The sequence below is a fragment of the Phalacrocorax carbo genome, chromosome 5 (assembly GCF_963921805.1).
Source record: "Phalacrocorax carbo chromosome 5, bPhaCar2.1, whole genome shotgun sequence".
NCBI lineage: Eukaryota > Metazoa > Chordata > Aves > Suliformes > Phalacrocoracidae > Phalacrocorax > Phalacrocorax carbo.
In genome coordinates this window covers 18,479,999-18,504,005 of record NC_087517.1, presented here as the reverse complement: position 1 = coordinate 18,504,005, position 24,007 = coordinate 18,479,999, and the positions used below count along the sequence as shown (strand labels likewise).

General features: G+C 61.8%; 2 protein-coding genes across 2 annotated transcripts in view; both read left to right on the top strand.

Annotated features, from left to right (window-relative positions):
* SLC23A3 (solute carrier family 23 member 3) overlaps positions 1-12,835 on the top strand; it is a 51,477-nt gene extending 38,642 nt beyond the window's left edge. The window contains exons 6-8 of the mRNA XM_064451380.1: positions 11,914-12,031; positions 12,281-12,384; positions 12,659-12,835. Of these exons, the coding sequence (XP_064307450.1) occupies positions 11,914-12,031; positions 12,281-12,384; positions 12,659-12,739 (303 nt within the window). The 3' untranslated portion in view covers positions 12,740-12,835. The remainder of the gene's footprint in view (positions 1-11,913; positions 12,032-12,280; positions 12,385-12,658) is intronic.
* Positions 12,836-16,347: 3,512 nt separating this feature from the next.
* IHH (Indian hedgehog signaling molecule) overlaps positions 16,348-24,007 on the top strand; it is a 13,742-nt gene continuing 6,082 nt past the window's right edge. The window contains exon 1 of the mRNA XM_064451375.1: positions 16,348-18,819. Coding sequence (XP_064307445.1) covers positions 18,517-18,819 — 303 coding nt within the window. The 5' untranslated portion in view covers positions 16,348-18,516. The remainder of the gene's footprint in view (positions 18,820-24,007) is intronic.

Below are 24,007 nucleotides of genomic sequence, written 5' to 3'. Positions count from 1 at the left end.
GTTCTCTCCCAACCTCAGCTCCTGGAGGCAGAGGATTTGGTGGGACCCTGCTCACCCTGTTTTGGGGCTCCTGGGGGAGATGGAGCAAAGAAACATCTCCCTGAATGTCACTGTTGTGCCTGCCAGTGACTGGCTTGTGTTTTGAGACATTGGCAGCTGATGGCAATGCAGGGCGAGGTGGGGGCTGTAGAGTTCCCCCATTCCCTTGAGGCTGAAGAAAGACCTGGCTGGGTAGGGAGAAGGTCCTCCTGCACAGTGCCCCAGCAGCTCTGGAAACTGGCCCTCCAGCCAGCCAGCAGCCCCACTGAAAGCTAGGGACTGGCAAGGGGGAGCAGGGGCAGGAGCCAGCACAGTCTGGCTTGCCAAACCCTCTGATGTCTTTAAGGCCAGCAAAGAGCAGGGCCATGGCGATGGCAGGGGTTTAAGTTATGGAGGTTTTTCTGGCCTGGCACCAAATAGGAGACAATATATTGGAGCATGTTGTTAAAGATAAACCAATTTTGAGACTGGAAGGGGATGGTGGTCCAGGAAAGAGTGACTGCGGACAGATGAGACTTGACATGAGCACAGGGGAGCTGCAAGGATGCTCCCTGGGTGCCTTGTTTTCCAGTGCTGTTGATGACAGATAGTGCTCTATGGAAGAAAACGCCTAGAAAAATAGGGATGAAAATGGTGAGGCTTTTAAAAAAGCCTGTATTTAGCCAAAGGGCATGGTTTTGCTGTCTGGAGATGGCAAGAGGCGGGTGAACGCTCCAGAGCAAGGCAAGCCCAAATGGGGAGAACAGCGTGACGAGTGGGCAGGGGGCTGGAAAAAGCAGCGGTTACTGGAGCCAGGGGAGGTCTCTGCTCCTCATTGTCTGCGGGGGAGCGGCAGGGCTTGGAGCATCACACTCCCAGCACAGGCTGGAATCCCTGCCCTTGAAAATGAGCATCAACTTGGGCTGCAGCAGCTGAATCTGGCAGGGCAGAGACGGGTGAGGCTGCAGCGGCAAGGGGAGGTCTGCTTGCCCAGGCGGAGGGGCACAGCGTGGGACAGAGTCGAGGCCACGGCTCCCAGCTCCCACAGCCCTCTGTGCCCCTACAGGCAGCACTGCAGGGACCCCATCTCTCATTCGAAGGGCTCAGAGGGCGAAGGTGCCCTGACAGAGTGTTTTATTAGCAGCAGGTGCCTGAAACCGAACTCGCAGCTCAGCAATCCCTCCCCTCACCTGGAGATGAACCCGGGTTGGAGGGCACGACTGTGCAGGGTCAGGCCCCACCGGTGCTGGGATTACCCCTGCCGTAACCAGAGCAGTTCCCCAGCAGCCTGACGGGCTGGTCCTGCCATGGGCGACAGGCGCGTAATGCCTGATTTCACAGCGCCGGCATGCTGCGTTTGCTCGTGGCAATGATCTCTCCTGCCCTGGCCGGCTCTAGCCCCTGGCCAGACCCCGACCTGCAGCTCTGTCAGCTGGGATTAGACACAAGATTTAGGCTAAGACCTAGCTGGAGCAGTGACAGAGAGGGGAAAGCCTGGCCTGTCATCTCTGGAGATGGAGCTCCTGCCCCGCCCTCTGTCCTGTGCCTGATGGCTCCCAGACCTGCCTCCAGAGACAGGGCAGGAGCATCTCAGGTCTGCAGGCAGCACCAAGGCTTTGCAAATGCCATGACACTGCCCTGGCTGGGAGGAAACCCCATGTAGAAAAGGAGGAGGGCAGAGACTCCCTCATCTCTTCACCTCTGAGGTGGTCCATGAGACGGGCATAGGTCCCTGGGCCATCTGTAGCAGCCAAGGCTCCCAAGGGAGGGAGCTGAGGAAAAGAAGTGGTCCATGCAGAAGGGCTCTCCCCTTTGCCACCTGTAGCCTCCCTCCCAAAGTGCTCCTTTCCATGCCCAGACACCTCATTCCAGCAAAGCCATTGCTGGGAAGAGGAGCTGTGGGGCAGCACAGTGTGGGGCAGATGCAGCCAGCATCCCCCTGCCCTCGGCACCTCCAAGCAAGGGGTTGGGGGTGGTTTGGCAGCAGCCAAGCGGTGTCATCCTGTGGGAAGGCTGGGGCTGGCTGCGGTGCAGCTAGTGCCAGGGGGAGGTAGAGCAGGATCCATGCCGTGGCCAGGGATGTCGTGGCACCCTGGCAAGCACCAACCCCGGACTTGCAGGAGTGGTGTTTCTGCACCTCCCTGTTGCATGGTGCTGTGCCCAGGCTGAGGATACTCATCACCTCCTCGCAGGGTGCACAGCCCTGGCCAGCCCTCTGTGTCCCCGCAAGCTAGTCCTCTCCCAGAGTGTCACTTCCTGCTCATCTCCCTGGACCCCAGTTTTGTTGGCTGAGCTCATTTAGCTTTGACAAAGTTTATAGTGCGCTGGAATGCAGAATGGCTGCTGGCCTCCCTCCAGCCTAAACATCCCCACCCCGTGGTGCGACGGGAGCTGATAAGGGTGACTGCTGCAGCAGGCAGGTATCTCGTGCCCAGCCCGCGACCTTACAGCCACACAACCTTGAAGGTTGTCATCTATCTCACACGTGTGTATTTGTGTGTGTGTGTGTAAGTGTGTGAGCTGTCTCCCATCCCCAAGAAATGTTCTCAGCGTCTCTGGTTTTCTCTCTGGGCCAAACCCACATGCACGTTGCCCGAGACCGACTCCGAACAGACTCCTTTGATGAGCAGGGCTTAAATATATATTTGGCATTCCAGCGGCAGCATGCCGAGCGCGGCCGAGGGTGTGAAAGTGTTTGCTTGACAAACTCCGGGGGCTCTCGCCTCTCTGCCAGCCCTGGGGACTCACAGGAGAGAAATGTCAAGGAATTTTTCACCTCTCTGTTTTGTTTTGTGTTTTTTATTTTGTTTTCCTTCTGAGAGTGCATTTTTAGTTCTGGTGAAAGGTGCCTGATTGACAATCCCAGAGACTGAGTCCCCTCTCTTTGCTGGGACAGGGACAGTGGGAGCAAGCATCCCACCCTGGCCCCATCAGGGAGAGAGAACAGCCCTGCAAGCCTTGTGCTAACCCTGGAGGCTCCCATCTTGTCTCCACTAGCTCTGTCCACCCTGTGATCCCAGTGCTGTCATGGACGGATTTGGGTACCAGCAAGATGGAGATGCCCCACATCCTAGATGTCCCAGGCTGTGGTCTGCTCGGAGCCAGACTTTTTGCAAAGAGCCTCTGTCTGCTGAGGGCAGTGGGGTCTCAGTCACAGGGTCCTTTGTCACTCCTCAGCTGGCCCCAAAGAGCCCTCCGCCCCAGCAGCGTGCGGTAAAGACACCCACGCCCATTGCTCCATGGAGAATTTCCCAGCCAGTGTCCCCATGTGACGTGGCACCAGGCTGGGGTACGTGCTGGTGCCCAGCCACCTTTGGGGGCGCAGAGAGGTCTTGTCACCTTATGCCTGTGGGGGGGGGAGGGGAGGGGGATGGAGCAAGTGGAGCAGGAGAGTCTCTCTGTGGGCAAGTTGCAGGTGGACAGGCTGGATGCTTGCAGCCTCCCAAAATGGTGCCTGGGAGGTGCTGGGGGCATGAAATCAAAACCACCCCGATCTTCACTTGCCACTCAGCTCCTCTAGGCTGCAGCCAGCGATGGGGCAGGGGAGGCAGCTCTGTTGCCAATACCCGTGCAATGCAGGATCCATGGCGGGGCTGGGATGTGCAGGGCAGAGTGGGGTGCAGGGCTGGGGCTCAGGGCTTGGATGGGAGCCCAGGGGTGTCTCCTGCGTGGGGAGAAGGAGGAAGGCAGAGCCTTCTCATTGGTGCAGCCACTGCGTCCTGTGCCTGTGGGAAATGGGGAGGGGAGGCCCAGGGCGGCAGATTTGGTTTCAGAGCCCATGTCTGCAGTGCCCGCTGGTGTGGGGCGAGATCCTGGCTGGCTCTTGGGGAGGGGGCTGGGGGGCCTGCATCTGTGTGTTCCCAGCTGTCCCCAACGTAATCCCTCACGAAAGAGAATACCCTGCCCTGCTGCATCCCAGCCACCTAGCCCTAAATCACCTGCTGCTCCCAGCCTGATAGATCACCATGGAAATGGGGGTGCCACCCCCCAGACTAGTGGTGAGAGAGGGTCTGGGGTCTGTAAGGCAGGGGTCCAGGCTCTGGAGGCTACAGAGATTAGGGTGCCAGAAGACTACAGGGAGAGGCTTGATGCCCTGGGGACTGCAGGGCAGGGATTGGTACCCAGGGATACCAATTTGGGGCAGGGGTTAGGCTGCTGTGAACTGTAGATGCTGAGAAAAGGATATGGGGGGACTGTGGGGCAAGGGTTGAGGACCCTGGGAGGCTGTGGGGCTGGGGGCAGGCTCTGTCCCCGGGGCAAGGGCAGGCTTGGCTCAGGCTCCCCAAGGTTTCCTTCCCAGCCCACTGAAGAATCGCTGGCTTGTCTGGCAGAGCATGGACCTGTGGATTTCCTGGGCAGCAAGTCCCTTTCATGTGGCCGCTCGCAAATTCTCATGACATCACTGGGGGCTGCTCCTCCCAGAGACAAACCCAGTGCTTTTTAGGGGTTTGCCATCCCCCCCACCCCAGCCTGTGTGTTTTGGCCAGGGGGGACCCGGGGAACTGTGTCCAAGAGCGGCTGTTCTAGCAGGGAGATGGCACGCAGGGCCGGTGGGCAGGGGGAGGGCAGTGCATTCCCCCCCCCCATACTGAATAAACATGGGCTGGCCAGGGCTGGAGGGGGCTTTTCCAGGCTGGACCACACCCCGGGGGGCTATTTTTTGCCATGAATGAAGGGGCTGTGTGCTCGCAGGGCAGCCTGGCCTCCTGCCACTGCTGCTGTGCACAGAGAGCTTGCCTGACACTCAATCCTGTTGCCTGGCTGGGGACCAACATCTGCGCTCAGCAGCTGGGCGCTGCCCGTGGGACACCTGGGCACTGGTGCTGCCTGGGGGACACCTGGGCACTGGCACAGCTGGGCGCTGCCCGTGGGACACCTGGGCACTGGTGCTGCCTGGGGGACACCTGGGCACCAGCACAACTGGGAACTGCCTGCAGGGATACCAGTGGACCTCTGGCACTGGGAAACACAGACTGTCACAGAGCAAGGGGAAGTGACGGTGACTCAGTGGCTGACCCAGTGGCGGTGCCAGGGATGCTGGAGCATGTTGGGCCCAGCCCTGCCAGGGCTGCGTGCCTGGGGAGCAGCCTGAGCTAGCACGGGGGCAAGCCCTGCTGCCCCCCTGCCCACGCAGCAATGCTTCCTGCTGCAGTTTCGGGTGACGATGGGGCAGTATACCCAGGGGCTGTCCCTCCGTCTGCACCTTGCTTGGGAGGAAATGCAAAGCCGTTAGGGTGGAGTGGCCACTGCCTCCCGCTCAGCCTGGTCCTGCACACGCCCAGATTCCCCCCAAAGCCCCTAATCCCACCTGGCTCAGCCCCAGCTTCCGCTCTGGGCCCTGTTAGCTCAGCTAATCCCTTGTGTGCCGGGTTCAGGGACGCGCTGGGTGCAGCATCCCCATGGGTGTCCCCACTGTCACCCCCAGATTTCACTTCTCAAGGGGTCTGCAGGCTGCTCTGCCAGTCCCCAGCCCTGGCCCACGCTCCTGCTGCCTCTGCCAGCCCCACTGCCCCATGGGTGCCAGGGGAGCTGCAAGTGTTTTTGCCTGTATTTGGCCTGTCCTCACCAGGTGGAGCTGGGGTGCTGGACCCCACCCCTTGCTGTTCCTTATCTCCACACAGCATCCTTGTGATTCACCAGGTGTGGCTCCCTTTCCGTCACCCCACTTTGCAGGAAGTTTCCCGGCCAGCCCCCCGCGAGCCCTGCGCAATAATAACAAGCTGGGATGAGCTGGCCAGCCTTCCTGAGCAACCCTACAATAACAAACCAGCGCAATGTGTCCAGCTTTCCTGGACAGACAATAATAAACCCGCATGAGCTGGCACACTTTGCGGAGGAACCCTACAATAATAAGCCTGGGTGATGTGTCCACATTCACCAAGCCACCCTACAATAACAAAGCAGTGTGAACCACCCAGCTTCCTTGCAGAGAAGAGGGGTCCCTTAGCTGTCCCCTTGGGACAGGAGGAACCCTAGCCACCAGGTCTCCATGTCTTTTGCTCCTGGGCTTGCCCAGGCCCTCCCCTGCCTGCACTGGCCCCTGGAGAAGGCACCCTGTGTTGGTGGTGGGCCAGGTTGGCAGAGGTGATGCCCATAGGTGCCATCAGCCTGTGGCTCTGCCTTCCTGGAAGCCAGCAGCAAGTCATCACAAGTCCTGGCATGCTGGGACTTGATGGTCTTCAGGGCACCTTCCTTGCCCAGCTCCCTTGCCAAACTAGCACCCAATGCTGATGCCCCCCTGGCTGCTGGACAGGAGGACAAGTGCTCATGGTCAGGCTGGAGCTGAGGATGCCACCATCAGTGGCCCACATCCCCTGGGCAGCCATGCCCAGCTTCTTGCAGGGTCACCCAGGCAGGGAGGCAAGGCTGTGCCTGTAGCAAGGGCTGCTCTGCTGGACCCCACTCTTTTTCAGGGAGTTTGTTGGTACTGGGGCAGCAGAAGGGCTTGGATGCCTGTGGGTTTGCTGAGTAGCACAGGGGGGTGGCCTCTCTCCAGGTGTGATGGGGCAGGGGCTGTGTCCACAGGGGTCTGGAGCCCCTTGCCCCACACCAGCCCTCTGCCAAGCCCCAGGCTGCTCCTGGTGGGTTGGTCCTCGTGTGGCTGGGGAGGAGATGCTGCAACCTCCTGCCCTACTTCTGCGCTGCCACTGACCCTCCTTTCCCTGGGATTTATCCCTGGGAGCTGGAAGCAGCAGGGGGTGGGCAGGGCAGAGGCAGAACCCCCCTGCCAGCGTTCCCGCGTGGGGGCGGACCCGCATCCACCCCAGTGCAGAGGCGGCACAATGCAGACCCCTGCTGCCACCGCGCCCCTCCGCTCAGTGTCTGCGAGAAAAGCTGTAACCCAAGCCGCAAAAACAGCACAAGGAGAAAAGAAAAGGGTATTGAGCGGCGGGGCTGCTGCGGTCACCGGCCAGTATAGACTGCTGGTTGTTAAGCGGGTGCCTCGCTTGCAAAGGCTGCCTTGATGAAGTGTGAGACAGCACTTACGGAGGGACGCGGGCAGGCATTCTCGCTCCATCTTCCATTCACAGTGCCGCTCTTTATGCGCCTGACATTTGCTCGCTGGAAAGGCCCCGAAAGTCAGGGGGAAAGGAAAACATTGCCCACAGCAGGGCCAGAGCAGTGCTGGGAGGAGTGTCGTGCTGTGCCAGCCTGGGCTGGGTCGGGCTGGGATGCTCGGCCGTCCTGGCCTCACAGCCCGCTCTTCCCCGGGGTGACCCCTTCACCTCTCGGCAGCTCTCCGGCTGCCTTCCCCTGCCGGCACCGCTGCTTCCTGCCAGGTGTGCTCAGCCTGGCTCCCTGCCTGGGAAGCCCTGGCCATCCTGCCCCTGCCTGCTCCACGGGCGGGCTGGCAGCACCACCAGCTCTCGTAGCTGCTGCTGCTGCTGGGCGTCCCCCGGGGTATGCATGGTAAGGGGTGATGGGGACAGCACAAGCTCAGGGCGGGTCCCTTAGATGACTGCCACTGGGGTACTAAATTCCCCCGGGGACTGCTGCAAGCTGGGATGAGTGTGTGTGAGCAGATCCAAGGGCTGGAGGAGCTAGGAAAGGAGGGCATCAGCATTCAGTGTAGGGCAGCTCAGGGTGCTTTGGGGCAGCTCTCCCCTGGGGGAAAGGTCACTGCCCCACCAGGGAGATGGGGTGGGAGGCCAGGCTGATGTGTCCTGCTCCATCCCAGGGGGATGATCTGCCCCCTTGCCCACCCTGGACCCCAGCCAGGAGGGAGCAGTTCATCCTCCTTCACCTCTGTCCTCCTGCAGGCAGATCCTTGTGGGATCTCCTGGTCTGGCACTGTTGGCAGAGGCTGTGTGAGCAGCTAGCACAGGTGGGTGCTCATCTACCTGGATCCCTCCCCAGCCTGACTGACACTGTCGTGACCATGGGCAGAGATGCCCAGAGCGCATCCAGTGAACCATGCCAGCCCTGTTCCCAGGAGCACGCACGAATCTCGTGGCAGGGGAGAGCATGGAGGGCAGCCTGGCCATGAGGCATGGGAACACTGGCCATGGAGCCCTTCCCCTGCCCACCATGGGCTGCCACAGCTTCACTCATGCCAGCACGGTGGTGGCCGTGCCCATTGCCGGAGAGCCAGTGCACCATTCCCGGGCTGCTGCTCCACCACACTGCTTCCATGGAGCCCACTGGCAGGGGAAGCCCGGGGAAGCCATGCCCCCCCTGGCCCACACCCCTTGGCTCTGAGCCCCGTCAGGAATTATTAAGTGTGCCCCTGTGGAGCATGTGCTGAGGCTGGCCACGGGAATGTGGGCAGATCTGACATACAAGCCACAGCTGCCAGGCTGTAATTTCCAAACAGGCCCCGTTAGCTGTGTTTTCCAGTTAAAAATATATTAAAAAATAGGAATGTGGGGTTTGTAGCAAAGAATGTTGGTAACCACTTTGAACGTCTGGTGTGATAATGAAAGGGTCAGTCCCCAGCTTTGAGCACGACCGATTTAGACTCTGGTGCTTGGCACCGGCGTGGGGGCCCAGCACGGTCCAGCCTGCCTGCAAATCGCTCCCCCAGGCCCAGGCCAGGGGAAGGTGATGCTTCTGCATCGGTGGCGTGGTGTCGGGTTGGGTGATGTGCCCCTCCCGCTCACTCTGTCAAGAGGACATCCAAATTGCCATCTCTTATGGCTTGTTGAGAAGGGAGTCTGGGCAGGGGTGAGTGAAGGCCGGATGCCTGGGAGATGGATGTACCTTGCCCAACACTGGCCCTGCTGCCCCCCCATGCGGGGTACAGCCCCATAGCAGAGCCCTCCAGGATGGGGGCACCGAGTGAGGCTGCAGTCCAGCTCCCCACGAGCTGCCCCCACTGCTGCAGGGCTGCCAGCGAACACAGCTTGCTCCTGGCGCAAGGTCAGGCACCTGCCCCCCTTCACCGGGCAGCACCCCCGGCTGGGCTAATCGCAGTTCAGAGTGCGCTCCAGAGCTTCCCATGCCGCTGCTGCAGCCTTGAGTTGTTCCTGATACCAGGGCATCCTGCTTGGCCTTGTGGCTAGGTAGTCATAACATGCACTGCAAGCCGTGCCAGGTCCCTGGGCATCACTCCCAGCAACCCGGCTGGCACTCCCCCAGGTGCCAGCTCTCTGCTCGTGCTGTTCCCCAGACCTCTGGCATCATTTTTGTCCCAGAGATGGATAATTAGAGAAAAACAAGTCACCGGAGGCCAGGGATGATGTTGCAGTGGGGACAAGTTGGGGCAAGGAGGGAAAGGAAAGTCACGGGTACCCAGGGCTTGTCCCCCACCCAGCCCCTTCTGGGGACACCTCCTTGTCCCTCTCAGCCTCCGGGGCCATCAGGTGGCCGGTGGCTGGCACAGCATGCTCTACTCCCTGCTGAGTCACAGCTCTGCAGGGAAATGCTTCCAGCACTGGTTATAAACCCATTTCCCTTCAGTGCTGTGAAGCGTGGCCCTCCCATCCCGGCACAGGCTAGTTCTGGCGACCCAATGGCTTCAAGCCCGTGGGCTCGAGTCGCTGGGAAGGGCAGTGGCAGGAGGTGGCCAGTGACTCCCAAATTTCACCCCAGGCTTTCCAGAGAGGGGCCTTTCCCAGAGGCATGGGCAGTGGGTGCCCTGCACCTGCAGACCCTTGTGCCACCCCAGATTCCTATCCCTCCCCAGGGGGCTAGTGGTACTGGGTACCCTCCTCCCAGCACCTCCCCGGGGTGCCACCCCAGTGGGTGCATGTGTGCAGGTCTTGGGGACACCGGATGGTTACACGTGCCATGGGCATTCCAAAGCATTGCCCCATCCCCCTGGGACATCACCAGGGTGCTGTGCTGGCTCCGGGCAGCTGGGGCTGAGCACTGGGAGAGCATCTGCCCTGCCCAGATCCTCACTTGAATGCTGTGAAGAGGAGCAGCCTGGGCAGCCCCCAGGGCTGGGTTGGAGAGGAGGGGGATGAACAGCACCCTACGCCTGGGTGCACAGCCTGTCCTACCAGCTTGGCAGTCCCTGGGGACCCCTCAGTGCTGGGGAGAGGGGGTGGGCAGCAGGGTAGTGGCCTGGATGGGACTCTCCTGCCCTCCTGGGGCATTGACCTGCACAGTGCTATCTAGTACACTTTGCTCACTCCACCACCATTCCCGGCTTTCCTGGGAGCTGCTGTTTGCTTTTCTCTGAATTATGACTCCAGCTTGTGCCTTTGATCTGGGCTGTGTCGGCCACTGGTTGCCAGCCCCTCTCCTGCCTTTGTAGTGCAGTTGCCTTCCTGGCCTCAGACACTGCTTTTGCAACCTTGGGTGCAACCCTGGCCTCGTGGGGGCTGAGACGTCCAGAGCAAGAGCATTCCCAGGGTGTGTAAGGTGCTCAGCATCCCTCCTCCTCCCTGGGACCCTGTGATGGGCCAGCATAGCTCAGGGACCAGAGGCTGGACAAGGAGGCACTAGGATGTCTGTTTGCCCAGTGGCAAGTAATCCCAGGGATGCTGGCAGGATGCTGGGACCACAGTATCACTCCCTCCTGTGGTAGTGGGCAGGGACCCAAGTGGTCCTGCATAGAAGCTGGCCAAAAAGCAGACCCCAGTGGCATGCAAGTCCTACAGCTACAGGGCTTTTCATGCCCACGGCTCCAGCAGGAGGGATGAGACCTTCAGGGAGTGAGCCTTTCTGGGCACCAGCCAAACCATCCTGGCATCAGTCCTGCCCTACCTCCCTGTCCGGCAGAGAGCAACAAGGGGGGCTCAGCCTACCCATTCTGCCACTGGGAAGCCGGGGCCAGGCTTTGGACTCTGGCCTTGAGTGGGACTGAGCGTCCCCATTCCCTCCCCGCTCCCCTGGCGCAGAGAAGATCCAGCCTTATCTGTTATACTTTGTTCTCCTGCTGTCTGGGTGTGGAGTGGAGCAGAGATTAGTGTGCAGACCTTTGACACACACACACGCACAGAGCCACACAACCAGCCACACACGCACCCAGAGCCACACTCATCTACACACGGCTGCACACAGAGGACCTCATGCACACATGCATACTCACACTCAGCTGCACACGTGTACCTATACCCTGTGCACCCCCACATAGCTGCCCTCTCCAGGGCACACATGCATTTCCCCATCCCTGAATGTGTTTGCATGCTGTGTTAGATTGCCAGTGGAGCGTGGTGCTTTCCCAGCCTGCCAGCCTCCCCATCGTGAGGGCCAAGGTCCCCCATGCACATGGGGCATGGCCAGAGGGCGAGGGTGGCATCCTGCAGCCCTGGCAGGGGCTGCAGGCAGGAGGAGGGGGCTTCCCTGCGTCAAGCCTAGATGGAGAGAAAATGTATACAGGGAGGTGGGAGCTGCTCTGACAGACTGGGAGGAAAGCCGGGCATCCCTCATCTCGCCACTGCATCACCCTTACTTGTCATAGGGCCACTGGGGATAGCTTGTGCTGCCTGCATAGACATCGCTGGAGGCAGTCATGGCAGGCAGAGGTTCCTTGTCCCCACCTCATGCTGAGGTCCTGCCCCTGCCCAAGGCTTGCTGTCCTTATCAGTCAGCCACGGTCCCTGCGCTGCTCCCGCCTGGGAAGCCACAGCCCTTCCCATGCGATCTTATCTTTGGTGTTTCATGAATGACTTGCAAGCCTCCACAGTCTGCCTCTGAATGGGAAGGCAGCCTGTGGGCTGGAGCAGGTGTGGGAGTGTGTGCACACGTGTGTGTGCGTGCGCGCGCGCGCGCGTGTGTGTGTGTGCACAGCTGAGGAGCAGCCACGTCCTGCCCAGTGCCAGAGCCGGCTGGCCCTGCAAGCCATGACGCAGTCGCTGGCGTGAAGCAGATGGAGCCCGATGGGCAGAGGGATGCACAGACCCTTCTCTGCCCCTCTGCGGCACTGTGGCAGGGTGTCGTGGCAGGAACCAGCTCCTGGCAAGTGATTTCCTGGCAGGGTGACGGTGCCTCTGCTCTCTCCCACAGAGCCTGCCCCAGATCTGCAGTGCGGAAGCGGGGCAAGTGTTCACCTCTGCTCTGCGGCAGCTCTACGCAGCGGTGACGCAGCAGGAGGCCAAGCAGGCTTGGAAACAGCAGCGCTCGGGTGAGGAGCTCCGTGGCCATGGGATAGGGAGAGCCTGAAGCACCCGGCCTCCCTGTGGCTAAGCCCCCATCCCAGGGGAGGGGGAGTGGGACCCTGGGTGCAGCTCACCCCATGCAACAGTCTCCCCCTTTTCTTTCCCCACCATGGGCTTGAGCTCCCCACCCAGGTGCTGCTCTTGGTGTGGGTTTATGCAATGCCCTGTGCTCCCTCATCTCCATCCCTGGTTGCATCTCTTTCTGCTCGTAACAGATGACACTGAGGGCCTGGTTCCCACTGCAGAAACTGCAGTACCCCCCCACCCACCACCTCCATCCCAGGAGGATGAAACAGCATCTTCCAGCAAGGGAACCACCGTGAGTGCAGCTCTAGAAACAGCTTCTCTGCACCAATGGCAGGATGGGGCCTACAGCCCCCTTCCCTCCTTGCATCCCAACCCTGTACCCCTCCAGGATGGGCTGGGGGTCTCAGCCTAGCCCATCCTACCCCATGTATCCTGGCTGGGGAGCATGTGAGTGGTTTGCACACCACCACGGGGTGGGGGTGGGGGGGCAGAGTCGCTGCTTGGACACACACCGATCCAGCATGTACCCCTGGTGGGGGCTGACGCTGCCTCTGCTTTGATTCCAGCCAGCCTCTTCTCCAGCTCAGAAGCCCCGGCTGCCTGGGGCCAAGGCCAAGCCAAAGAAGGCAAAGGGGCTCTTCAGCTGAAATGTCACTGCCACCCACCCCCATGGTCTCTGCTCCCCCCAGCATCCAAGAGAGGCAGTGCAGAGCACCCATACATCCTCTGCCTCCTCCCCTGCATCTCCCAGTGGACCATGGCCTGGGGCATGGTCCCCTCCTGAGGTGTCTCCAGATGGGGTGATGGGGCATCTCCTCTCTTCAACGGTGTCTCAGGAACCTCTTTTCTGCCTCTTTGTGTAGAACTTGCCCAGGCTGCCCCATGGTGGAGCCATTGCTGGACCCAGGGGGAGTGGGAGGGATGCTGCTGGGTGGATGTGGGACAGCCAGGGCTCCAGCAGGGCCATGGGGGTTTGCTGCTCTTTTGTGGGTTTGCTGCTCTCTTGTAGGTTTGCAATAAAGGGCTATGTCTGGGTGAGATCCCTCTCCTCCTGCTCTGTCTCCCTGGGCCTGCAGTGTCCAGGCAGGGCGCAGCCCCCAGTCCTGCTGGGTCCCCCTCAGTCTGGTCACACTGTCCCAGGGGCTTGCAGTGGCTCTGGACAGTGAGGAGGTGACAGCAGCTCATTGCCATGGGGCAGGACAGCAGCTCCCAGCCCATGCTGTGCCTCACCCTGGGCAGCAGTTTGTGTCGGGATATGCATGAGGGGACCCCCAGATCCTGAGGGCACAGCATTCTGGGGGGCCTGGAGCCCACATTCTCCTTGTCTCATGCTGGGGACACATCATGTTCTGGTGCCTGGAGCCAGGTGAAGCACTTGCAGTGCATTGGCAAAGGCAGCCTGACCATGCTGAGGGCTGCCCTCCATATGCATGCAGCTCCCCCAGGGTTAGTGAGCAGGTGATATGGGGTTAATCCACGCTCTGGCCTCCAAAGGGCAGGGGACAACCAAGTCACTGACACACTGAAAGCTCCCAGGCTTAGGGGCAGCCATGGAGCAAGTTATAGATGCTCCCTGGACACAAAGCACCACCTCTGCCCCTCCATACCCCATCTGTCCATCCATCCATCCATCCATCCATCCATCCATCCATCCATCCATCCATCCATCCATCCATCCATCCATCCATCCCTCCTCTCCTTTTCTAGCCCTTGTGTCCACATGCTTCCTTTGAGGCTGGGACCTCACTCTTGTGACCAAGCCAGGCCCTAAAGCAGCAGGCAGAGAGCCAGTGGTGCTGTTCTCCTGAGGCAGGGACTCATGCCCCCAGCTGCCCTGCTCCCTTGGGCTGGGCCGGCCGCAGTCATGCTGTCTGCTCTCCTGGGTGGCAAGGGGGAAACAAAAACATCCGGAGCAGCCCCTGTGTCTGTGGAAGGGGAATGAAAGGGCCTTTGCTGGACCATGGCCGGCCAGTCCCAGGGTGAGAGCAGCCAGTTGCTTTTTATATTTCCTCTCTGAGGGAGCAGCATGTGGGGCAGGGTGGGTGGTGGGAAGGGGAAGCCATGGGGTGAGGAGCTTGTGCCAACAGCCATAGCTACATATCCTGCCTTCTCCCATCTGCCAGCATCTTACCCTGGCAGCTTTGGGTCTGCCTGCCAGGCACTTGCCCCCAGGGAAGGTCCCCCTACCAGCTGGGTAGCACCAGGGCAGCAGTTCAGCAGCTTTATGTTTCATCTGTCTTCTGTCACCGGGTTGTCCCCTGGTGCAACCTTTGCTCCATCCACACGGGCTCTGTCTCCTGCCTTGGGAGCTGCTCTGTTCCAAGCTAGATCCCCCAGATCCCTGCTGGGCCTGGGCTTCATGCTGCTTCCCCGTGCACGCCAGGACCTGCAAGAGGAGGGTGTATCACCCAAGTGAGGGCATTTGGCTCATATGTCCCCTCTGAAGCCGAGGGGACGTCACATGGTGGGGGGCACATTCCTGCTGTGCCAGTGGCTGGTGGGGTCTATAGGGGAGCGGGTAGTGCAAACCAGCACCTACACCCCCGGGTCATCCTGGCTGCCAGCTGCACCCAGGCTGTGTTTCTGCTTTTACCTGGGGTGCTCAATTCAGGAGAGCCAGTCCCAGGGGTGCTGCAGGGGCACTGCTCAAGAGCTCTGTCCTGATGCACAGTAAGTCTCCCCAGGGAACATTGTGGCTCTGTGCCCAAGGGATGGGCAAGCATCCCAGCCGGCATGGGCTGGGGGTAAAGACTTGCTGCAGGGACAGATCCTGCTCCACTCACCCTGCTCCCAAGGCGAAGGAAGGTGGGGCTGCAGGAGCATGGTTGGGGGTAAGTAAAAGCAGGGGAGTGAAGACTTTGGCAGGAAAAAGAGCTCTGCCGACGCCCCCCAGGCTACCACAGGGACCCCAGCCCCCAAGACTCCAGTGTGGGGCCACCAGTGCCTCCCTGGCCCACGTTGCCACCAGATCCAGGGAGTGTCACCACTCATTGTCCCATCCTGTCCTGCTGGGGTCTCCTTCCCTGTCCCCACCCCCTCCTCCCTGGAGCCGGCTGGATTTGAGCTCCCGACACACATTAAAGGCCACAAGTTCGGCCTCGGCCTCCATAAATTTGATTCCATAAATATTAGTTTTCGCAGGGTTTAATGAAGCCGTTATGCTGGGCACGGCCCAGCACCCCGACCCGTGCCCTTAATAAGGGCTCTGTGGCCTCGATTAAAGGGACCTTTCAATCGCTGTCAAGTATTTTTAGAAAAGGAAAAGAAAAAAAAAAAAGAGAGAGAGAGAGGAGAAGAAGACGACCAAGGCAGCGAATAGGGAGAGGAAAATCCCAAACCCGTCCAGTGCAAAAATAGAGAAATAGCACCACCTAGACTGCATCGCCCGGCTCCGCCGCCCGCTCGCCCGCTTGCCCTGCACAGCGCCCGGCTCCAGGCAGCCTTGCGGGGCCTTGTGCCAGCCCTGGGCAGCCCTGGGAGTCCAGTGAGGTGTCTGTGAGATGCTGCCTTCCCGCTCGGGGTAAGGATAGGGGCATGCGGTGGTGGGGAAAGCCGAGGTGCAAGGGAAGGAGGGACTTGGGTACGGTCGGGACTCAGGAGGAGCACTGCGTGACGGCTGGGCATCCCAGCAGTGCCTGAGAATGGCTGAGCGCTGTGGGAGATGCTGTGTGATACAGCGATGGACGCTGCATCTCTCCCACCTCCACTGCAAGGTAAATCCTCGCTGTGACCTAGTGCTGCAGCAGCAAGCATCTCTTCACACAATCTCCCCGAGCAAAAATCCTCCCCCCCGAGGATAAATCCCCCCTCACCCCCTAGTTAGACAGATGTTGTCACAGCCTCCTGCTCCCTACCCACACACCCAGCCCTGGCTGCCCTATAGTGCCTGGGACTCCTGCCCCACCTGGCCCCATGTGCTAGCGGGCTTTGCTTGGCGGGGACATGGGTTGGCATTGGGAATGCTAATGCCGTGGGCAGCGGTACTCCCACAGTCCACCTCAGCCTGCTGGAAGGGGTTGCTGAGACGTGGGGCAGTGTTCCCAGCTGCAAAGCCACCCCTGCCACCAGCACAGTGTGGAGAGACTGGGGCAGGACTGAGGGTGTTTGGAGCTGGGGCAGTTCCTGGGGGGCGGCTCTTCATCAGCACAGAGCTGTTAATGAGCAGGAGTCATTCTCCTGTGTCCCATGCCCAGTGCAGGAGCTGGGCCAGCCCAGCAGGTCCCTGCTGCATGGGGAGGTGACGGACTCTGCACCCAGTGACAGGACACTGTCACTGCTCGCTGTGGCCAGAGCCGATGCTGGATGCCGGGGCCCCTGCATGGGTAAGAACTGCTGTCAGGGTCAAACCCAGCTCCCTGTCTGCAGCCCTGGGCCTCTGTGGGACGTGAATGTTGTACCAGTGAGGACCGGGCAGGCTGCTGTCAGCCAGAGCTGCTGGGACAGGGACAGATGCGTGTGACATGAATGCTGCAGGCTGCAGAGGTTATTTAGAGGTCTGGGTTTGGTCACTGGCAGCCATAGAGTGCTTCTGCCTGGGGATGTGCTGCACCCCCAGACCCAGGGCCACCCCATATGATTCTGTTCCCCGCTGCCTCGCGGCAGTGATGAGCAAGGTGGGGAGCTGGGCTCATTCCTTCGCTGGGAGTACAAACGAGCCTGGAAGACCCTGTGGACCTAGCCCGGGCTCCAGTTTTCCTGTGGCCAGGATGCACAGAGAACTGTGTCCTTTCTGCAGCCCTGAGAAGCCAGAGGCAAGGATGTGGACAGGTGCTGTGACACATCCCCTCTGCTCTCTCTGCTGCTGCTGCACTTAAGGGTGCTCCACTGGAAGGATCAGCTGAACATATGTGGAAGTGGGGTGGCCTAGGGCTGCTGGCCAGACCTTCTTGCTCCATCATGTGCAGGAGCAGTGGGACAGTCTCACCATCCTGCAGGATGTGGCAGGACTTCACAGAAGCTCTGTGAAGCTCATCAGTATGAAAACCCTGATGGAGCATGGCTACTGAGCACAAACACCTGACAGAGACACCTCTGGCCAGCTGCACTTCGCCTGCAGCTCCTGCAAAGGAAATGGTCCACTGGGGCCTCTGGATAGCAGCATCCCAAGCCTCTGGGTGCTGCTGGATCCCAAGCCTGTATCCCTCTTGCCCAAGTTGCTTGGTCCCACTGAGGCCAGCACAGCTCTGCAGCCAGAGCAGGACTTGTGGCCGGGCTGTTCCAGCCTGACCTCTCTGTGTATCCCTAGGAGTGACCCATGCCCTGTGCCCACCAGAGACCTGGCGAGCGGACATGCCTGAGAGAGTTGTGTGTGCAGGGGCATCTCAAGGCTCTGCCTCACCTGGGAAGGTCCTAGGGAGCCAGAGGGGGTGCAAGCAGAGCCGTGCTGGACCCCTCCCTGGCACACAGCTGGGGGAGAACCAAGGGGGCCCTGCAAGCCCTTGCTCCTGAAATCAGGGTGTTGTATTTACTTTCCCCTTTTGGCAGCTAGAAGGGGAAGCCCATCCCAGCCCCTCATTGTTGTCTCAGCGAGTTAATCAGATGCCATAATCCTGTTGTGGAAATATCGGGCCTCCCTGGAAACAATGGGGAGCGAGAATATTGTGGTTAAATTTCAACCAGCTGCCTCCCTGCTCTGTTTGATCCCCGCCCGCAGGCCCGGGCCCCTGGCGAGCAGGCGGCGCGGCGGGGGCCGGAGCCCCGGGGGTGCTACCCCGCGCCCACGCTGCTGCGGGGGAGCCCCGCGGGACGCCCCGGGGCGGCGGGGGGACTGTGCGGCGGGCCAGGAGCGCCTCGGGGCGGTGGCGGGGCTGTCCCGGGGGGCAGGTGGCGGCAGGCACCCCCGGCGGGGTGGGCTGCGGGGCTCGGCCGGGGGGAGGAGGCTGCGGGCGGCCCGGGGCAGGTTCCGCGGGGAGGAGGCGAGAGAGGGAGGGCGCTGGGAGGCTGGGACACGGGCAGGGTGCGGTCCTGGCGGTTCCCGGTCCCGGATCTCTTCAATTTCCCCTCTCACTCCTGCCCGGGGAGCGGAGGCAGCGGCGGCTCCGGCTCCTGCTCCAGCCCCGCCGCGCTGACCGCCGGGGCGCAAACCGCGGGGGGCTCCGGCAGCGCCGAGCCCCGCGCCCCGCAAGCGGCCGCTCGCCTGCCAAAACAAACGGCCATTCGCTATTTATTGCAGCCGCCGGGCCACGGCAGCTCAGAGAGGGCCGACACCGGCCCCGCCGCACCGGGCAGCCGGAGCGCACCCGCACCGGGCAACCGCCGCGCCCCGCCGCCGCCGCCGCCGCCACCGGCACAGGCACCGGCACCTGCCCGCCGGCTGCGCGCCGCATGGGGAGCCCCGGGGCGGGCGGCGGGAGCGGCGGCCGAGCCTAGCGGGGCCCCCGGAGCCGCCGGTCCCCCGGGCCGCCCCGGGGCCGCCGGGCGCGCCATGAAGCCGGCGCGGCTGCTGCTGCTGCTGAGCGGGTGCGCGCTGCTGCTGGCGCCGGCCGTGCGCGGCTGCGGGCCGGGCAGGGTGGTGGGCAGCCGCCGCCGCCCGCCCCGCAAGCTCATCCCGCTCGCCTACAAGCAGTTCAGCCCCAACGTCCCCGAGAAGACGCTGGGGGCCAGCGGCCGCTACGAGGGCAAGATCGCGCGTAACTCGGAACGCTTCAAGGAGCTCACGCCCAACTACAACCCCGACATCATCTTCAAGGACGAGGAGAACACCGGCGCCGACCGGCTCATGACCCAGGTACGGCCCCGCCGCCGCCCGCTTCTCCCCCCCGCACCGGGCACCTGCGGGCACTGGGGCCGCCCTGGAGCGCCCTGCGCCCCGCTTTCCCGGGGCAGCAGCGGAGGACCCGGTGCTGCGGCTTCCCTGTCCCGCCCCGGGCATCCCAGTGCCCGGCCCGGGCTGCCGGCTGTGCAGCGCCGGCATCTCCCTTCGCCGGCCGCTGCAAAGCCCGGCCCCTTCGGCTGGGTTGGGCGCGCCGGAGACGGAGCGGGCAGCATCCCGTCCCGCTGCGCCTTGATACGGCAGCACCCTACTCCCGGAGCCGGCAGCGCGCTGCCCCGCAAGCCGGCAGCACCCTGCCCCCCGGCACGGCAGCACCCTGTCCCCCCGGGACAGCCCCGCTGCCCCTCGGAACCTGTGGCGCCCATGCCTGTTGCACCCAGAGGTGTGTCCTTGCGCCTCCCGACCTGGCAGCACCCTGCCCTGCTGTCCCCCAACCCACGTTCTCCTGTCCCCTGAGCTTGCAGTAGCCTGCCCTGGTGCCCCCCGAGCCATGCCACACTGTCCCTAACCTGGTAGCAACCTGCCCTGCCGGTCCCCGGTCCGGCAGCATCCTGCTGGAGCTCCCCCGCAGTTCCCCCATCAGGCAGCACCCTGCCCCGCTGCACCCATCCTGCCCTTGCCCCTCTGCTCTGCCTCCCGGCTGGCTGAACAGGCAGCCTGCCTGCGAGCCGGGAGGCACAGCAGAGCCCGGTGTGCTGGCAGGGAGGGGAGTGGACAGAGCAGCCAGCTGGGCTCCAGAAGCGCTCTCGCTGTCCTTGTCCCACTCTGCTGGCGAAACCCTGTGCCGTCCCCCACTGCCCCCTTCCTGCGTGTCTCCGGGTGGGATGGTGAAGGGTGCCCAACGGGGGCTGCCCTCACCTTGCTGCACTCGGGGACGGCGTCAACCTGTTGTTGCAAATGCCCTGTTGCAGTCAGCCTACAAGTGCCCTGGGCCAGCGGGAAGGAGGGGTGGGGGGGACAGAGGACGGTGGTGGAAGGGGCGGGGGGTGATGCTGGACGAAGGTTACTCTGTGTTTTAATATTGCCAGGAGAATGCCTGAGGGTTTCAGGAATGCAGATAAGGAGCCGCACGGCCTTGCTAAGAAACCTGGCCACCAGCCTCAGCACTGGGTTACAGCCCGAGCGAGCTCCCGGGAGAGGCGGGGGGGAGCGGGGGCTGCCCCGCTGCCCACTGCGCTCCTCGGTCTGGGGCTGGCGGGTGGGTGAGCGTGGATGGCCGTGGAGGCAGGCGCTGAGCAGGGCTTTGGCCACGGTCTCTGGACCAGGCGTTGGTAACGACGGGAGAAGTGGCTTGGGTTCTGGCTTGACAGCTCTGCAACCTCACGTGCCCCGCTGGCAGGTCCCTTAGGGCAGGGGCCATGGTCCAGGGTGATTCTCAGGTTGGGGACTGCAGCAGAGGGACCGAGACCCCTTGCGAGGCAGCACCTTGGGGAGTTGCACAAGTCGTGGTTGCTGGTCACCGGAGCCCTGGGGCTGGGCTGGAGCTTGCACCCCCTGGGGAACAGCCTTAGGGATACTGAGGAAGCATTGAGTTCTGCTGTTCCATGCACTGAGGAAGTGGTTGACATTGTATGACTTGAACTGGAGGCAAGAGGGTGCTTCTGGCTGTGTTTGCACTTGACAGTGCTCCCACTGCCTGCCTGAACCCAGCCAGTGCCCCTCAGCACCCCTGGGAGAGGGAGGGCTCAGTGTCCCACCTGCCAGTTCCACACCTCCCACTGTCCTGCTGCCTTGTTGGCAGGGTACCTGGAAGCTCTCTGGTCTTCCTGGGGTGCCCAGGTGAGGGCTTTTACCCCAGCAGGGTCCCTGGCCACCACACGTCCATGCACAGATGGGTACCATGGTGCCTTGGGCAGCTCTACAGGGAACTGTCCCCATTGTTATGAAGGTGGCATGACTTCTGGTAGCTCACTGCCATCCCACAGCCCTCTGGGCTTGTCCTGTGGCCCCTGGCTGTGGGAGATGCCCCCAGATGTTGGGGCTCTGGCTCTGGCAGCATGCCCTGTGTTGCTATGGGTTGGGAAAAGCCATTGACCCAACTTCTTGTCCCTTCCCCCAGTGCACTGGCTTTTACTGCTGTTGACTCACTTCAAACCTGTTTTCTTTCCCCAAGTCCAAGGGTCTGGGTGTCCCAGGCAGCCGGAAGATGCCGCCTGCTTGGGGGGGTGGGTAGTGCTGCTCTCTGCCCGCCTTTCCTTTATCGTTTCATCTTCCTCAAGAATTCCAGTGTGTTTGCTCTCGCTGGTCCCACTCGGAGGTGCTGAGATAAGGCTGGAGGCAGAGCCTGCCTCACCTCTCCCCAGCAGCCTGGCCCAGGAATGTCCTGGGCCCCCTGCCCCCATTAAGTCCCAACCCCAAGCCTCTTCCTACCCCAGCCATCACCCTTTGCAGCCACTGTTGACCCAACTGGCACAGAGACCATCCTTGCAGTGGTGATGAATTGTTCATGGAGACCTTGGGATAGGCCTCTTGGCTTCCTTTGGGAGAAACCTCACTTGGAGGGGGAGGTGCTAGCTGGACCCCTCTTCTCTTGGCCAGCCTCTGGGCATGGAGGTAGCTATGGCCAAACATGCTCCATCCACAACCCTGTGCTGAGGCTGTGGTTGCACTTGAGTGTCCTGCATACCTCTTCTGAGATGGCCCTGGGGTCCCTGCTGGCTGTGTCACATTTTGGAGCTGTGCTCTTCCTTCCAGACCTGCTGCCTTCCCAAAAGGGGTTTGGCTTCCCCCACAAGATACGGCCCTGTTCCCTGTCTGGATACGAGAAGGGAGATGCCAGTGTTAGTCAGTGGAAAGAACATCTCTGCTTAGCCCAGCCTCACATACCCAGGGTCTCCACAATGATGTGCATGGGACAGCACAGAGCCGCCCAGCTCAGCATGGTGGCACAGGCCCCCATCCTGCATGTGGCCTGGGGGTACCCAGTCACCTGCGCCACTACAGGGACAAGCTGTGCCCCCCACACATGCTGTCACCAGCCGCCTTCCCCCCCAGACCCTGCTATATGCCTGTCACATGGGTTTCAGCCTTGTGGCTGGACACTAGAACAGCACTGGGGCTGGTGAGCTGTGGCCAGGGCTCAGTGCCACATGGCTGAGCTTGAACGTCCCACTCCAGCCTGGGCCCCGCAGGGCCCATGGGCCGTGGTTGCATTTCCATGTCTTTGCTGTCACCTTGCTAGACCTTTTGTTCACACCCAGGCAGGAGGAGGGCCATGTCACACAGGCAAGCATGGTCCCCCTGGTCCCCCAGGATGCTGTAGCCCCTCTGGGCCATGTGTGGGGAGGAGGTGGGCTCTCCCTGAAGCCCCCAGCAAGCACAGAGCCTGTGGACAGCCCATGGCCACAGGTGTCTTCATCCCTGCATACCTGTGCAGACAGCAAAGCCCCTCGGCAGACAGTGCCCGTTCCTACCTAGTCCTTGCCTATTGCTGCCTGCTCCTTGCCCATCCCTGGCTGCCTCCTGTGCCTGCTCCCTGCCCATCCCCACCTGCTTGCCCTTGCCAATCACTGCCTGCTCCCTGCTTATCATTGCTCATCCCTGTCTGCTTCCTGCTTAGAGTTGCCTGTTCTCTGCCCATCCATGCCTGCTCCTTGCCTGCTGCTGCCCTGCCCATCACTCCCCACTCCCTGCCGGTCCCTGCCCCTCGGTACCTGCTCCCTGACGGTCCCTGCCCTCTCCCTGCCCGTGCTCTGACACCTGCTGGCCACCAAAGGCACAGGCAGAGCCGCCTGCCTCGGCAGCCCGGGCGCAGGGTGCTCCGGGGCCCGGCCTGCCGCTGTGTGCCCCGCCGGCCGGGCAGGCAGGCAGGCAGCTGGGCGCTCGCCCGGGCGGGGGGGGAAGATGGGACCCTCGGGCTGGGGCTGCGCTGGGAAAGGCACATGCAGGGGACTAGGCAGTCCAAGTGGGTCCCGCTAGGAAAGGGTGGCCCTGCCCCAAGGGCTAGTGGCAGGCAGAGTCCCTGGTGGGTGGACAGGGGCTGGAGGGTCTCGGTGTTTGTGTGCAGGCAGGGTGCCTCTGGAGGACAGAAGGGCTGGCAGTGAGAGCAGGAGGGGTGCCCAGAGTGGGGTGCTGGCATTGGAGTGGCAAGGTGACACCTGGAGTGATGGCCTGGGGATGCAGGGGGGCATCGGGGGCTCCCTGCCTGCCTCTGGCCCCAAACTCCCTTGCTGCCCTTCTTTGTGGGGTCCCCATGAGGCTGGAGACCTTGGGAGCTGCTTGTGCCACGTGCCAAGTGGCACCACAGTAGTGTTAGATGGGGACAAAAGTCGCTCCCCTCCCTCTTCCTCCTCCCCTCACCTGGCAACTGTTTGTCCAACACCTTCCTGGCTTATCTCCCCACACCCAGGGAGCCGTGGACGAGGGCAGAGGTGCTCCCCCACCCCATGCGGGCAAAGGCCTGCCTGGCACTGCTCTTCCTGGGACCTGGACCCTGCCAAGCACAAGCGGGTTTCCCTGAGAGCAGCAGCCCCCACCTTCCTGGGATGGGAACAGGTGCTTGGGGGTAAGGTGAGGGTCCATGTTTTTTTGGGGGCAGCTCCCTGCAGAAACAGTGCTGGAGCATTTCTGAGGCCAGGGGTGTAGCCAGCATCTGGTTTTATAGCCCTGGCTCATGCTTGCTGTGACTGTGTCTCAGGACCCATGACACCTTGTGGTGGGGAGTTCCAGCACTGAGCTGGGCATCATGCAAAAACGTCCCTCACGGTGGCTGGATTTTAGGCTGCTTCCCAGTCGTTTCATTCGATGCTTCAAGGCCAGCCTTATGCATGAGCATGAATGCATGACCATGAATGCACCAGGACCCCAGCATTTCCTTTCCAGGCTGCACAGTCCTAGTCCATTCACCTGGTTTTGTGCAGAAGCTCCCATATTGCTTTTCCTACACCTTTTCTAGCTTTCCTCCATCCCTTTTGCACCAGGGGAAGGGACCAGAAGTGCAGGCTGTACTTTTGCAGCCAAGTGCACAGGGCCTCAGTCCTGTTGGGCAGGTTTGGCACTTCCCGTGTGAGCAAAGGCTGGATGAAGCTGAGGCTCCCCACTGCCATGTCCTTGTGTGATACTAAGCAGAGCTGTGCTGAGGACTGGGCAGGTTGTTTCATCTGAGCCTGGGGACAGTGCTGGGGATCTCCCAACCAGGAGGCAG